At 49.1% G+C, this 16,086-nt stretch overlaps 1 protein-coding gene and 1 long non-coding RNA gene across 5 annotated transcripts in view; one reads left to right on the top strand and one right to left on the bottom strand.

Annotated features, from left to right (window-relative positions):
* Positions 1-10,336, bottom strand: part of TIPARP (TCDD inducible poly(ADP-ribose) polymerase) — a 36,413-nt gene extending 26,077 nt beyond the window's left edge. Inside the window, exons 1-2 of one of the 4 annotated variants that reach the window (XM_084847335.1) lie at positions 10,145-10,336; positions 5,787-6,775 (exon numbers count right to left, since the gene is read on the bottom strand). In XM_084847335.1, coding sequence (XP_084703461.1) covers positions 5,787-6,697 — 911 coding nt within the window. In that variant the 5' untranslated portion in view covers positions 6,698-6,775; positions 10,145-10,336. Of the gene's footprint in view, positions 1-5,786; positions 6,781-9,645 lie in introns of those variants that run through there. The other 3 variants (XM_084847336.1, XM_084847334.1, XM_084847338.1) reach the window with 3 other exon arrangements.
* A 92-nt stretch (positions 10,337-10,428) lies between these two features.
* Positions 10,429-11,799, top strand: LOC146351464 (uncharacterized). The gene is made up of 3 exons (XR_014789611.1): positions 10,429-10,895; positions 11,101-11,324; positions 11,459-11,799. It is a non-coding gene; the product is annotated as an uncharacterized LOC146351464 (long non-coding RNA).
* Positions 11,800-16,086: the final 4,287 nt, after the last annotated feature.

Raw genomic sequence — 16,086 nt, 5'->3', positions numbered from 1 at the left:
GAGACAGATATTTCCTTGTTGCATGCAAGCTTTAGAAGATAGGCCTCTAAAGCTAGGCTGACCAAAGGAGATTAATCATTTCAGCCAAGTAGGAGTGGTAACCATGTGAACTAGGAGTCTCACAAATAAGCTCCAGCAGCTCACGGAAGCAGGGTTCGGAGACAGCGCTATCTGCATTGAGTTGCCAGGATACACAGTGCTGTCTTCGGAGAAGAGGAAAGTCAGGTTGCAGCGACCACAAGTAGACACCATAAGAGACTTGCATTGGCCCCCAGAGTTCTGAGTTCCAGAACATTTTAGGCCAGAAGACGCCAACTTGTCATACATTAGGTACATGCAAAAGGTTATGATGTGGGCTGGTAAGTTGCAGTGTTTTGTTTTTAAGTTTTTAAGGCTTCTGGATAAGGCTGACCCAAAAAGTCATCCTCTGCAAACTTGGTAGGCTAGCCAGGGCCTTCAGTTCTGAGGGAGGGCACATGGAGAAAGAGAGAGAATGGGACTGGTCTGGGTTAACATCATGCTAGCCCAGAGAAGCAAGATCATAACCAAAGCAAATGGAACCACCTTGCAAGACTCCTTACAAAGGTCACAAAATCCCCCCCTTGCAACTTCACAGCCTGCAGACAGGAAGACAAAGCTGGAGGGGGGAGCATTTTGGCAAAGCCCTTTAGGTGGAAGAACCTGGCACCTGCCCCTCCCAGTACAAAGGGAGGGGACCTTTCAGGCCTCTAGTTTTGCACAAAGAAGGGTACCTTCATTCACTGAAAATGATCTCCAGGTTTGCTTTAAACTTGATGGTTTTAATGAACTCTAGCAATTATACAATGTGGCCTGACCTAATTAGGCTGCTTGCACTCGCCAGCTTGCCTGAGTGCCAGCAACTCTGCGGAAGTAGGAAAAAAGCCATGAGTTTTTATTTAGGGGTAGGAGGAGATCAGCATCTCAAGGCTCTTAATTAGAAAAACAAAACGTTGTTACGTGTGAACTGGGGCTATGTTTTTAGGCTATCAGTGGTTACTAGTCCTGATGGTTACATGCTACCTACCTCCAGTATTAGAGGCAATATGCTGACATATGTATGGCTGTGAGAGCTGGACTATAAGGAAGGCTGAGCGCTGAAGAATTGATGCTTTCGAACTGTGGTGCTGGAGAAGACTCTTATGAGTCCCCTGGACTTCAAGGAGGCCAAATCAGTCCATCCTAAAGGAAATCAACCCTGAGTGCTCATTGGAAGGACAGATACTGAAGCTCAAATATTTTGGCCACATAATGCGAAGGGAAAACTCCCTGGAAAAGACCCTGATGCTGGGAAAGATTGAAGGCAAAAGGAGAAGGGGATGGCAGAGGATGAGGTGGCTAGATAGCATCACCGATGCAATGAACATGAACTTGAGCACTCTCTGGGAGAGAGCGGAGGACAGGAAGGCCTGGCGTGCTATGGTCCATGGGGTCATGAAAGAGTCGGACACGACTGAACAACAACAATGCTGACATATACCAGTTGCTGGGGAACACGGCTAGGAGGGTGTTATTGCACTCATGTCCTACTTGTGGGCTTCCCACAGGCAGCTGGTTGGCCACTATGTGAGCAGAACGGTGGACTGGCTGGACCCTTGATCTGACCCAGCATGGCCATTCTCTATCACTTATTTGGAAGTCTGTTTCCATTACTGGAGTAACCAGAGCTGGTGTGCAGGGGTGGGCAGACTTCAGATCTGCAGGATCTACTGAGTTTTTTTCTAGAACCCCCAGATCCAACTGAAGGCAGGTGCAACAGACAGACTTAGAATTAAAGCACTCTACGCCCAGGGGTTTGTTTTGAGTACCAGAACTGAGCAGAACTCAGTCCTTTCACACAAGAACCTACCAGACTGTCCTGAATTGTCCTTGTTTCAGCAGTATGATGTAGGGCAAGGGGGGATTCATTTTGTTGCTGTTATTAATGAACTGGGATTCAAAAATCCTTGCTGATCTGCTGCGATAGCTAATGGAGCACCTCTCCTGGCATGAATTGACCCGTACACTACTTTCATCATTTAAGGCCCACCTCCAGGTGCCTCCTCCAAGGGAGCTTGGAAGGTGGTAACAAGGGAAAGGGCCTTCTCCATGGTGGCCCCCCAATTATGGAATAATCTCCATGATGAGGCTCACCTGGGGCCAACGTTGTTATCTTTTCATGCAAGGTTAAGACCTTCCTCTTCTCTCAAGCACTTCACAGCATATGATGAGATTTTAAACAGGTCCTGGATTTTTCTCGTTGTTGTTTAACTTTGTTTTAGGAGTGTGTGTGTGGGGGGCTGTTTGTTTATATGTTTCTATGTAAATGGTTTTTATAACGTACTTTAAATGTTTTAATCTTTGCGAACCGCCCAGACAGCTTCGGCTATTGGGCAGTATAGAAATGTCATAAATGAATGCATGCAAATCACCTAGAGACCTACTATAGCTCTAGATCTATCTTCTGCACACCTCCGGTATAGTTTCAGATTAGGACAAATGAGGACTGGGTTCTGCTCCACCATCAAGTTCGATGAGTGACCTTGGGCTAGTCACACTGTCACCCCAACCTGCTTCACACAGTTGTTGTGAAGATATATACCTTAACTAAATTCCTAAATTCTGACTAAATGCAAAAAGGGCAGGTAAAGAACATATCAAGAAAGGGCCTAAATACATTTTGCACAGTATGAACAGTGACCTAATTTCATCAGAATTTTATGGAGATGTTTTGGCAGTAATACCAGAGAGACACTTTTTAACCAGTAAGAAACTCCAGGTTCTAAGACAGGTACTTTTTTTAATGAAGTTGCAAAATTATACAGAAATGAGCTAATACCAGTGAGTGCAATGTGCTTTAACTACTCTGGTTTTTCTATGAGAAAAATACTGCCACACCAAGAAATGCATTTAGCTATCATACTTTCCCCTGTGTTGAAGTGTTCCCCTTCTCATGCATCATGATGGCACTTCACTGCCATGCTGCATGGACATGCGCTGGGAAGCCATGACTGGCTGTACCCTCCCCATCCACACGTGAAGTGATGGAGTTTTTCTTTTTTCATAAAAAGAAAAGCATAACTGCGTAGGAAAACAGCAACCTCTGAAGCATTGGTCCAATTGCCTAAAGCTAGGTGAGAGTGCTGATTTACACCCGTTGAATAAGAATAAATCGAAAACATGTCTTTTTCAGGTGAGAGCATTTGAAGTAACTCTCCTTGATGCACAATGAGCTCTCGTATGGAACTTAGAAGATGAGCACCAGATGTTTCCTTGCAGGAGAGAGCCAACAATTTTTATTATTTTAAAAGCTCATACTCCATCTATTTCTCTGAGAGGAAACACAACGGAGAAAATACACAAAATCAGACTTAAAAATCCATATTAACAAACAATAAACAGTTTGTAAGAGCAGCAAGCCATAAGGGCTAAAAAAACACACCCAAGGGCTATTAAAACTTTTAACGGAACACCTTCCTTGAGTGCGAAGTACTTACAGAGTGCCTAAAGCGGTACCATGTGTGCCTGATGCATCTGTGTTGGCACAGCATTGAAGGCTCTAGACTAGGGATGGGAAACATGTTGCCCTCCAGCTGTTGCCAGATTGCAGCTCCCCTCAGCCATAGCCACAGTGGTGAGGGATACAGTTCAATGACATCAGGAAGGCCACGTTCTCCAGCCCTGCTCTAGACCATGTGGCTGCACGCTTAGCTTCCTGATGCCTCAGATGACCAAAGCATGTGGGGAGGCTTAGGGAAGAAGGTACAGCAGTACCTTGAGGTTCACAAGTCTCAAGCCATTTGGGAGCTTTAAAGGTTAACACCACCACCTTCAATTGAGCCTGGAAATGAAATGATGGGGGCTCAGCTGTAAACAGAACCGCACACAGATTTTAGATCTATTCCTTCTCTTGCTTCTGGATTTCAAATGGGAAGTTCTGGACCATAGATCAAAGAGCCAGATTTCCCAAGTGCTAACAAAAATGCTATTTGAACCACTTATTGCAGAGTTGGAAGCCAGAGAGGTGGCTTAGGACCAGAGAGATGAAATTTACAACGTGCTCACTGACAGGTTCCTTGGATCCAAACTATTCCCAACAGATGTTCATCCAACTTCTCCTTAATGCCAGAGAGAGAAATTCCATAACATCCCCAGGCAACTGTTCAGCCACCCAGCTGCTCCTGCTATTAGATATGCTTCCTTGCTCCTGTCTTCAGACACTCCACTGTTGCAACTTAAAACCTACTGTTTTCTCCTCCCTCGTTAGCAAAAAGTACTACAGGATTCCCTTTGCTACTTTTGCTCAGCAGCACATGCTGGAGTCTGGAATTCCAGGCAGTGCCTGCCTGACCAGCCCAACTACACAAGTAACTCAAGCAAACACCCATGGCAACAATAGTTTTAAGGTGCCAATGAGGCAGTGTGCAATCCCAGCGGTATGTCCCAGGATCCTTGTGATGTCATATATCAAGGCATGAGCTCTTGAGTCATGCAGTACAGCTGCTTCATATGGCAAGATGCCCCGGGCTAGGGCTGAACGTCTGCAGAACCCACCCCCTGTTCCGCCACCCCACCCCCCGGTGCGCTGCAGTTGACTGATCCACACTGTTAAGTGCACAATAGGTATTTTATTTGTTTAAGTGTCAAAACAATTTAACTGGCACAGTTCCTCTGAAGCACTGTAAGCACACAGGTCAAATCCAGTAAAGTGGCAGTTCTGCACAAGAGCCCAGGAGTGTAACAAGTGTGGTAGTCAAAACACAAGGCAATGCCATCTTAACAGGAAGAAAGCAGCAGCAGAAGAAAAGAGATGCATTTGCAAAGGCGGAGCTCAAGTTTATTAAAACACTTGCTTAGCTTCAAGGGGTTTCTCTTGGTATCCTTTGGAGACCAGCTAGAAAGAGACATTCCATGTTTCTTTCAGCTGTGCGAGATACGGACAAGTGGTACGGTGACATTTTTTCCCATTCTATGAAACAACTGGCATAAAACGGAAGAATCCCAGCAATGTTTATATTCTCTTTCCAAAATAGTACCATGCTAGCAAGTCTCAATTGGTGGGGTGGCTGCTCCCAGCGGGTATTTAAACACACATCTTTGGGGTTGGTAGTTTGGCTGTTGACAAGTGCTGAGCATATTACAGATATTATGGGATAGTCTTGACAATATGGTAACACACCCCTGTATGGATCCCCTCAAAGACCCACCGCATCTGCACAGAGTTGTTTGTTCTGAACACCACATCTCAGCTGGAAAGAAAAATGACTTTATATCCCTTGGAATCAACTGAATAGCGTGTGGGCTTCCAGGTTAAATATGTACATGGACCACTGAGCCACCAACTCTCAGCAAAGCAACCATCTGACTTCTGCCTGGATGGTTTTGTCAGCAGTACTTTTCTGAACAGGCTATCATGATCGATCAACTGGGACCTAAAGAAAAATTTGAATGATTTTATCAATCACCATCTTGTTACTGCCACGCTCAGTTACTGAGATAACTTTTAATACAGTTTTTGTTTTTTTAAGAAATGCCGTTTGGACCGATATGTGAACAGCCCAAGTATTTTGAGGTCACATGGATACTTGAACAGAATGAGGGAAAGCCCTCACCTGGAAAGCTAACTGGAGACAGACAGTAGAGTAAAAATTGTACATAGAAGAGACACTACGAAAGTTGTGTGCTTCTGAGACAGTGATTTTTAGATTCAATAACATTTCCCTGCATCCATTCTCAAAACCAGTTTGGTTTAGCTCCATCTGAAGTACAGCAAAGTGCTTACAACTTACCGATATCTTACTTTGACCTTGTCGTTGTCCGGATTGCAGTAGAGTCTTTCCAGATGCTCCTGCGCGTCGGTGGTCACGCTCTGCCACATCTGGGTAGCCGTCCTCCTGACCTGCCAGTGATACGGCAGCACTGTGTGATGCTTGGGGCAATCGCTGCCATAGATGCACATGCCTTGTAGGAAATCCACACAGATGTCAATCCTGTCCTTTTGGTGGGTGTGATACTGCAGCTGGTTCAAGAGTTCAAACACGAGATCAAGAGAAGCCTCCTCACTTTTGTTCTGGAAAAGCCCAGCTCCAATCTTATCGCTCAGGTTCACGTTACATTGGACCAGGCAGCTGTTCTTGTCCGGGAGGGCCCCAGGAGCGTAACCTTCAAGTATCTTGCCAGGGCATGAAAGAAAGGCAGCAGCATCATTGGAGGCAGTGTGCAAGGAGCGGTCCTGGAATGGCTCATTTGCTGAAGAGGTAGCGGAGGGGAAGCTCTGCTCCCCAGGCTGGGCCTCCCGTTCAGGAGAACCCTCAGATATTTGCCCTTGAGCATCAGGAGCTCCTGGCATCAACACTGACACACTGTTATTTGGTGGTGTGCACGGAGCCGCGATCCCCAAATTCTTTTTTGCAACAGGTTCGCACAAGTTACTGTGGCCAGCATTCTGTCCCCTGGGCACAAAGATTGCATCCAAGGTGCCCGCACCAAGCAAACTGGTAAAGATGGGACGCAAAGCCCGGAGTGCTTCCGTATCCAGCCGTTTCTGCATTTGCTGCTTTTTCTTAAAGCAAGGCTTGACCGGTGGGATCTTTTCAGGAATCCTCATTGGGGGAGGGAAGATCTCTGAAGGGGCAGAGCACTCCATTTCCTGGCAGTGGGCCTGTTGCATGGTACACGGAGGTTCCAGTTCAGTCTCCATCCGTTTCAGATTCTTCCTCCTCAGCCCCCAGCCCCTTCCAAGTCACTTCCAAGTTCCCAGCGCCTTACGAGAGCCAACCTAGGGCAAAAGCGGAAAATCAAGGCAGTTAATCTCTCTCTCTCTCTCTCTCTCTCTCATATTGCTCAGGGTTGACACAAAACAAGATCGCCCCACAAAGGATTCCCAGACAGCAACAGTCACCTCACCCCACTCCCTTTACTGTGTCTGTGGGCAATCCTCAGGCACACAAAGCATGAAACCTGCTAAAAATGCAAGACTTAATCCCCAAAACAAACATATTCACCCCTCTCCAGCACACACAGCCACCCTAGGAAGGTTTAGGCCGGCCTTCTCTTCTCCTCCTCCCCTATTTTTTTTTTTTTTACACAGGACTGTGGCTTCTTCTTATATGCATGTGCTGCATTGTCCTCTCTTTTCCCCTCCCACAGAGACCCATGGAAACAGAGAACCCACATGCTTCACACCAACTGACTCCCCCCACAACCATCCCTAGAGACAGAGTCTCTGTATACAAAGACTCTCCCTCCTTCAGACTCAGGGTGATCTCTGACCTCACAAGTTATCAAATTCAGGATGAATGACTAAGAGCATGTGGGAATGTGAAACTATTTGAAAAGGCTCTCCCTGAGATGGAGCCGTTTCTCAAAGAGACCTTGTTCCTGCTGCTGACGCGGAACCTCTTGCAGCTTCAGAACTGCCTTGTCACTCCCTCTCCCAAGCCCTTTTCAGCAGTTTCGCGTTCTCACATGTTGCCAGTCATTTGGTCTGAATCACACACCGAGAACACAGCTGCTTCTGACTGCATGACACAAGCGGACAAGCTCGCCCGCCGCCCACCGGCCCAGGCAGTGACTGCAGCCTTCAAAAGGAAAAAGTTTGCAAAGGTTAGAAATAAGGGGAACAGAGAAGCCACACTGCTTCAAAACTGGGAAATGTTCTCCTGGCAAGCCAAGAATTCTATTTCCCCAACCCTGGCTAGGGAAAAAGACATAACTCAACTAGAAAGAACTTCAGTATTTACATTGAATGGGCACACGGGTGGAGGATGGAGAGGGATAAAAAGTTCATTCAAATAATTGTTTCCCCAGCCTTGTACTTAAGTGGTCACCTGGTAGCCACCAGGAATTGAATAAAGGAGAGTGCATGGAAGCCCATGCAGACAAGGAGTGAGCTTTTGGAAGAGGGATAGAGCTCCCCATTTTTTTCTCTGCTAGCTCCCAGCCAACAGGCTAGCAACTTTTGTGGGCTCATTTACAAGGCTGGTTTTATAAAGATTTCTGGGATTTAAAGTCTTGCTTCTCTGACCCAGTAGAAGAAAATCCAAAGACACAATCTATTAATCACAACTAAATATTCCCAGGAGCTATCTATGATGGACAAAAGTAGGACTTCACTTTTCACTAAGACCAGCATTACTTTACAAACATATACTCCGCTATACTGCAACATGTCTGAAACTGTCTTATCTGAAACATCAGGGCGAAGATTATACATGCTTTATGTTTTCATCACAACATTAGCCTTTATTACTTGACATCCTGCCAGCTGAACAGCAAGGTTTTTTTCCCCCCTCTGTAGTCATAAGGAGTTCAATCCCCATTAGGAAAAAGATAATGATACAGGACATACAAGAACCTTCAAGCGAGCTACACCCAAGCTAACTATAAAGTTCTATCCTAGAGCAAACAGTTTGAGCCTTGAGGGGCTGCCAGCTAAATTGCCTTCCCATGCAAATCCCAGAGTCTAGCTGCTTGGGCAGCACGCAAAATCGATCTGATGCAAGGAAGTTCCCAGGAACAAAAAGGGGTAGACTTAGGAACACTGTCACCAGCTCCTTAAGACACAGAAACATAGGATTAAGCATGAGCATTGAGAGCTCCCTCCCCCAAGAGGGGGAAATTCGGGGTACCTCCTTCCAAGAGGATTTTTTGTTTTGTTTTGTTTTTATAACAGAGACTCAAAATCATTAAACGCATATTAGTTACTCATCTCTGGTCCTGACATATATCAGAGTGGCCTAACAGCGATGGAAATATTGATTATTGTACTCTTTCAGCGAGTCATACTACCGGGTGGTGGGGTTTCTAATCCAGATTTTAGTAGGCGCGAGAACAGCGGGGGCTCTTCCAGATTAGTTAACGCAGAATATATGTACGCGGCTGCTACGAATTGAGCCAAGATGGGGGCTATTAAGCTACGGAACCCCGCGCTTCGGGTCTGCAAGGCGCCGGAGTTCATCTACCGCGCTTCACTTCTCGAAGGCTGGGGCTGACTACGGCCCTCTCCTTCGGAGAAGCCTCTCCGAGGCCGTCAGAGAAAATCCACGTTGGACTGGGAGGCCGCAATACACCCTCTAATTTCGGAGTCAAGTCTCATCGAACTCAGGGGGGGCTTGACTTCCGAGTAAACGAGTCTAGGACCGCGGCTCAAGAGGCATCCCCGCCGCCCCGGGAAGTCCTACCACCGAAATTTTTTTTAAAGTGGGCCTCCGCTGGAGTAAAGGGGATCGGGATGCAAAATAAAAAAATATAAAAAATGTCAAGGTCGCCGAGGGCAGGGAACTCTCCACCGGGGCTCGCTTCGCTTTAGAAGCCCCGCGCCCGCGCGCTTTGCAACCCGATCCTCGGCGTCTTTACGCAGAAGTAAACCCCCCAACGCTCCGGGAGAGAGCGCAGGGCAGGAAGGCCCGGCGCGGCACGGTCCATGGGGTCACGAAGAGTCAGTCGGACGCGACTGAACAACAACCACAGCCCCCCCAAGCTCCGCAGACGCCCGCTTCCGAGCAAGAACGCCTCCAAAAATCGCAGGAAGGCCCTTCCCGGCGCCAGCCGAAGCCGCAGCAACGCTCCGCTTTTCGGAAAGGAAGTTTACGTCTTTAAAAGAGCTAAAGCAGCCAGGAGCCGCGCTCACGCCTCGAGGGACGTTACCCGGGTCTGCTGCTGCCGCCGCTGCAAGGGAGAAGGCTTCGCCCCGCGTCGCTTTCCCGCTGCGCGGCGACCAGCACCAGCAGCTACGACAATGCGAAGCCGAGCCGGAGAAGGGCGGCGGCGGGGGGCCCTTTCCTTCGGGGGGCGCTCGGCAGATGCGAGGGGGGAGCCTGGAAGAAGGCGACGACGAGGAGGAGGAGGAGGAGGAGGCGAGAGCCGCCCGCTCTCCCCGTGCGCTCAGCGCGAATCCCCGCCACGGACGGCGGCGCCGCTCAGGCCGGGCCAGCAGCCTGGCTTGCTGCTCGCCTCCCCGTGCGCGACAAAGCTCCCATTCCGGCCGGCGGAGGGAGGGGAGAGGAGAGGAGAGGAGAGCGGAGGGGAGCGCAGCGCAGCGCAGCGCGTCGGCGGCGGCGGCGGCTGCAGTAACTCCCGGACGGCGCCGCTCCCCCCGCACCTCCTCGCCCTTCCGACGACGACCGCGGCGGCGGCTGCTTCTCACATGTTCCGCTGGAGCCGTTTAAATACGGCTTCCTGAAAAGCCCTCGGCCGGGCGGCTGCACGACTCGGGGGAGGAGCTCCGGCGCGCCGGCGAGAGGGCTCGGCTCCGTCCCCCCGCGCTGCTCCCAGTCCGGGGCGACATTCCAGGGCGGGCTCCGCCTCTCCTTCCCGCCTCGCCGCGCCGATCCCGCCCAAGCGGGGCGGGCGCGGAGGAGGGGGCTCGGCGCTGCTGCGCCGGGATGATTTGCATAGGTCGGATTCTGGGCTCTCCACGCGGCTTGGCTGGGGAGGGGGGAAGCGCGGGTCCCACCCGGCCGGCCGGCCGGCCACGCAAGAATTGCTGGGTTGCGAAGAGTCCCTGCGTGCGCGCCACACAGGCAGAGATCAGAGAGGGAAGCATTTGCGTGGAAGCGTTTGCTGCTGCACGTACGTGGGCACCAGCTGGCCCCGACCGGGCGCTCTCCAGATGTGTTGGGCCGCAACTCCCAGCAACCCCGGGCAGCAAACACACCTGGAGGGCGCCCGGTTGGGGAAGCCTGATGAACACGAAGCAACACCCCGCCCCGCTCTCAACCCCCTATTTTCCCTTCAGGATTTTACGAGGCGCCCTTTAAACAAACAAGCTGGGAAACAGGGCGTGAGAACGGGGCAGATCTGACTCGCCCTACGCGGCGATGACACGGTTGGGTAATTGAACTCGCGGGCAGGAGTCACGGCGGCAGCAGCAGCAGCAGCCCCGGGGAGAATTTCGGGTAAAACAAGAGTTTGGTGTCGGTTTCTGTCTGGCTGTGAGCTGGAAGGGAGGAAATGGGAAACGGAGTTATTTGGAGCGACCGAGGGATTGGCTGTTTAGGTGAGCCGGTCACGTATTCGCTGGCTTAGGAGCAGCAGAAGAAACTCGGTTTCCTCACCTGGAGTTTTTTTTGTTTTGTTTTGTTTTTTAAATTAAACCTTCAGTGAAATGAAATAAGCAGGGAGCCGAGCCGAAGAGGGCGCGACTGGGAGCGAAAGTCAAAAGCTGCGAAACTGCGTCAAGGCCACTGATCCCGTGTGACGGAGTCGTTCGTGAGAAGCGGAACGATTTCATATTCGCTTTTGGCGCACGCACGCACGCACACGCGAGAACCCTCGAGCAAGATGACTTGCATCTCGGGAAGTATCGAGAAGCAAATAAGAAAGTGGTAATTTCATAATTATTTTTCATCTAGCCTTCCCATCAAGAGTCTCGTATTTGCATAGCAGGTGTTCGTTTTTTAATTTGCAAAGTGCTCTGTAACTTTTATGTACTAAAGTTCAACGTGTGTTTTCCCCTCAGCAAAATGTGTGAGCTCAGCTGGAGGACAATACAATTCCCATTTTACAGATGGGGAAGTAAGACTAAGGGAAGCAGAACAAGACGCTCCTATACTTGTCTACTCAGAAGTAAGACCCATTGAGTTCAGGGGGATTTACTCCCAGGTAAGCTCGTACAGGATTGCATACCCAGCTGAACTCAATGCAGCTTACTTTAGAGTAAACCTATACAGGACTCCTCCGCATTCTCAGCCATGTCAACATTCAATATTGCGTTCAGCATGAATTGTAATGTAAGAATATACATTAATTTTTTTTAATATAAATTAAACTCCCAATTTTTGGAGTCGGGTGGAATCCTGTACACGAAGTTTTGCAATACTTCTGAAACAGCTCTCTGAAAGAGCTGCATGTCTGGAAACTGCTAAAATCAGGCAGAAATTCAGCTGGTCCACCTTTCCCATCATGACAATGTATGAATGGGATTTTGCCAGATAAACACACTGCACCATCCTGCTAGCTCAAGCCTGAATTGGGTTGGTCTGCGACTTTTCCTGTTCAGGAGAACTGCAGCAATTGCAGGGAGTTCCCAATCTGTTGTAGATTTAGGTATCTCAGCCGATTGTTCTGGGCAACAAGAATTACACTTTGGGCGCAATCTTATGCATGTTTAGACAAAAAAAAAGGCCTACAGCTCCCAGCATTCTCCAGCCAAGCTTTTGCAGTTCCTAAGAATTCCGTCTACACTGAGGGCACATTCCTGTGTATGTTTCGACAGAAAAAATAGGGACATACGAAAGGCACTTACCCTTCGTGGATTATGTTTATGGTTGGGGGGGAGGCGTTCCGTCCCTCCCCCCGGAATCCTCGCCAGGGGGGGGAGGCGCTCCGTTCCTCCCCCCCTGGAATCCTGGCCGGCCGGCTGTGCTCCGCAGGGATTCTGCAGAGCCGCCGGCCAGCTCCGCCAGCAGGCGGACATCCGGCCACTGGCTAGCAGGGATGCAAATGGCGGCGGCCATAGCCGCCGCCGTTTGCATCCCTGCAGTCAGCCGTGATAGGCTACGTAAATGTTTACGTAGCCTATCACGACTGACTTAAAAAAAAACACCAACGTGCGTACGCAAATGGCGGCGCCCATGGGTGCCGCCGTTTGTGTTCCTTATTTTGGCACGTCTTAGTCTACGTAAACATTTACGTAGACTAAGACAGCGAAAATAAGGGGAACGCAAATAGCGTAGACGCCAAAATAAGGAACGCAAATGGCGGTGGCCGTGGCCGCCGCCATTTGCGTATGTGCGTTTTTTGGTTTTTTTTAAAGTCAGCCGTGATAGGCTACGTAAACATTTACATAGCTCTTCACGTTTGTTTTTTTAAAAAAAAACTAGCCGTGACTGTGATAGGCTACATAAATCTTTACGTAGCCTATCACGTTTTTTTTTTTTTTTAAACTGGAAATGGCGGCGGCGGCGGCCAGTCAGAAGACCGGCCGCCGCCGCTGCCACCAGGAAGATCCGCCCAAGGTAAGTCTCGTCCCGGGGCGGGGGGTGGGGGGGTGGCAGGCCGTTCTGCCACCGATTTCGGGGGGCCGAATGCGCTGGCATTTGGCCCCCCCGAGATCCGTGGCGGAATTTTCGTACATCCCTATGAAAAAAGGCCTACAGCTCCTAGCATTCCCCAGCCAGCGTAGCTGGCTGGGGGATGCTGGGAGTTGTAGGATTTTTTTCTGTCTAAACATCTATAGGATGGCACCCTTAACTTAGCCTATAGCCTACTCAGATTACAATGAGTTAATAATTCCTAAAAAAGATATGCAAGCATTGCTTGTCACTATTACATATATATTCCATGACGGGATCAGTGGTGTAGCTAGGATTGGGGGCTACAGCTGGGGGCTACAGCCCCCCCCCCCCAGCTACCCAGAGAGCAACAGGTGCTGGGCCAATGGCAAAGGGGCCAGTGGCAAAGAGGCCAGGACCCGCCAGGGCTGGCACTGCTCACCAGTGCCAGTATCCATTCATTCTTATTCTCAAAAACATAGTTTGGAGGGAAGGGGTCATGCCCATAGGCAAGGAGGGGACAAGATGGCTTATGCTTGATCCCAAGGCCTCCCCAGCTTCCTTCCCTCCCTCCCCCTCCCTGAAGCCTCAGTTAGACAGGTGAAAAAGCCCGTCTGGTGAAAATTCAAAGTGGGAAGAATGCAGAGGTGCTCTGCTCTGCTCTGCTTTGGATGGCATCAACCTCTGAGTTCGGAGGCTGACAGCCATCCCCATAGGATTGATCGTGACCAAAGTGAGTTTAAAATGTGAAACTACACATGCTCAGAGTATTTCTTTTCTTTTTTAAAAAAATCAGGGTTGGCCAACACAGGTTTAGTTTGGTTTGACGCTCTTATGTGTTGAGATGGGCCAGTCACACCGGCTCCATTGATTTCCCCAAACCTGAGGCAAGTATGCTTGTAGCTCCCCTGGCCAGGGAAGAAACTGCAACTTATGTGGATGGTTGCCAATCAGATACAGATTTATAATTCTTACCTAATTGTTCTGGGCATCAAGAATTAATTTATGGGTGATGTTTCCTAAAGCATCTCTCAAGCCTGACAACACAACGTTGCTACCAAGGATATATATTTGTTATTGCTCAATCTTAGAGAATAGCATACAGAGAGCTTTGGCTATTGGGTGCTATAGAAATGTAATAAATAAATACTTTCATCATAATGAAGTGGATCAGAAACATCCATAAATACACAAAGGTTATAATTACTAAAAGTATAACAGTGGCTAGCATATCCTTAGCAAAAGTAAAATTCAAGTTTCTCTCAGTCAGTACCAGCATTTCATATTTACCTAATTGGCAGCCATGTTTGACAGAGCTAGCAGAAGCATGTTTGAGAGGCTTCTCATTCTCCCAGGATCTCTCTGCTCAACCTGGTCAAAATTTCGGTATTCATAACATTCTACCTAATGTTAACTCAAGTCCGTTATCTATTTAAGATGCAGCCACATCCATGCAGCAGCAGACTGACCCAAACAGGAGCTTCAGACCTAGTCATATCTCCTGCACCTAACTCCAGTCTCTCTCTAACACAGCCAAGCTTACAATGAATTTCAGGAGCATCCTTGTGAAGATCCGTCTCCTTCTGAGTTAAGGAGCTTTTCTCTTCCAGGAACTTAACCCATAAATAGCTATTTCCTTCACCCCAGTTCCAAGAACACATTTTGCCCTCAAAACTAGCTCATGGTGTACATAGTAGGGCTGTGCAGGGACCCTCGATCCGACTCGGAAGCAGCTTCGTGGCTTCAGAGGTGGGCCTGATTTGGCTCAGGCTGATTTAGGGGGGCCCCAACCCAAAGCAGGATTCAGATTCTGAACCCTGCTTCAGATCCCCCCTGACATCCCTGCGCAACCCCCCAGCTCCTTACCTGGGCTGCCTCCTCCGCTGCCGCCCTCCACCGCGTTCTCGCCACCACCGCATTCTCCTTGCTGCAGCCTTCTCCGTCGCCGCCCAGCACTGTGCTGCCTTCACCGCCGCCTTCTCCATCACTGCCTGCCGCCGCTGCCATCTCCTGAGGCCTGGATGCGCGGCAACTCTTCTTGCAGGGAGTCGCCATTTTAAAAATGGTGACTCCATGCAAGAAGAGTCGCCACATGTCCGGGCCTCAGGAGCTGGCGGCGGGCAGTGATGGAGGAGGCGGCAGCAGCAAGGAGAGGGCAGCAGCGGCAGCATGGTGGTGGCAGTGGAGAAGGTGGTAGTGGCAGCGTGGAGAAGGCAACGGTGGCAGAGATGGCAGCTCAGGTAAGGACGTGAAGGTGCCAGTGCAGGTGGGCCGGGCTGGGGGGTGCCGAAGCTCCAAAGCGCACCAAGTGCTTCGGAGAGCCCCCGACCTGCTCCGGGTCACTTCGTGCCCCCTCTGCTTCGCCTCAGAAGGGGTCCAAAGTGACCCAAAGCAGCCCGCTTTGAGTCAGGGTTCGGGCCTTGGGCCAAAGCGGTGCACAGTCCTAGTATATAGAACTAATCACTCCTATAAAATACAATAACTTCATGTCAACTTTACACTTTATCTTCATCTTTCACCACAGTATCAGGAATGTAGAAGCAGTTGTAAAGCATGGAATTGCAGTGGGGGAGGAGAGCAGAAGTAATACACATGGTCATCTAAAGTGTCCCCATCCCACCATGTAAGATCATTAAGTCCAGGGTCTAACCTTACCTAGATGTACCACTAGATAGGACACGGTCATTCAGCTGTGAAAAGCAATCTTATAACTGAACAGATTCAATACCTTTTTTTCTCACTATTCTGTACAAGCTGCCGCTGAATACTGAATTTGTACCCAGTACCACAGTTTATCTGTAAACAATGTTGATTGATTTGATAAAATACGGTCTGCCTTACCTTGGAACTGGATTGCAAAACTTTCCCTAGTGTGTACTGAATTTTGAAATTCTGAACATTTTAGTATTGTGGGAGCAAGCTGTTGCTCAACCAGAACAATGTTCAAATAACATTTCCCACTAAATGTAAAACTGTACTTCTTGAAATGTATTTTCAATTTAATATTTTGATATTAATTAATAATGACAATGAAGTTAGTGTTTTGATATTGATAGTGCATGTTACAGTATGGCATCTGGTCGCTCACTATCAC

Source organism: Heloderma suspectum, chromosome 3 (genome assembly GCF_057233095.1).
Source record: "Heloderma suspectum isolate Gila_16-S chromosome 3, 16-S_ref, whole genome shotgun sequence".
Taxonomy (NCBI): Eukaryota; Metazoa; Chordata; class Lepidosauria; order Squamata; family Helodermatidae; genus Heloderma; species Heloderma suspectum.
The sequence above is the reverse complement of the archived record's forward strand: the minus strand, read 5'-3'. Positions and strand labels throughout refer to the sequence as shown.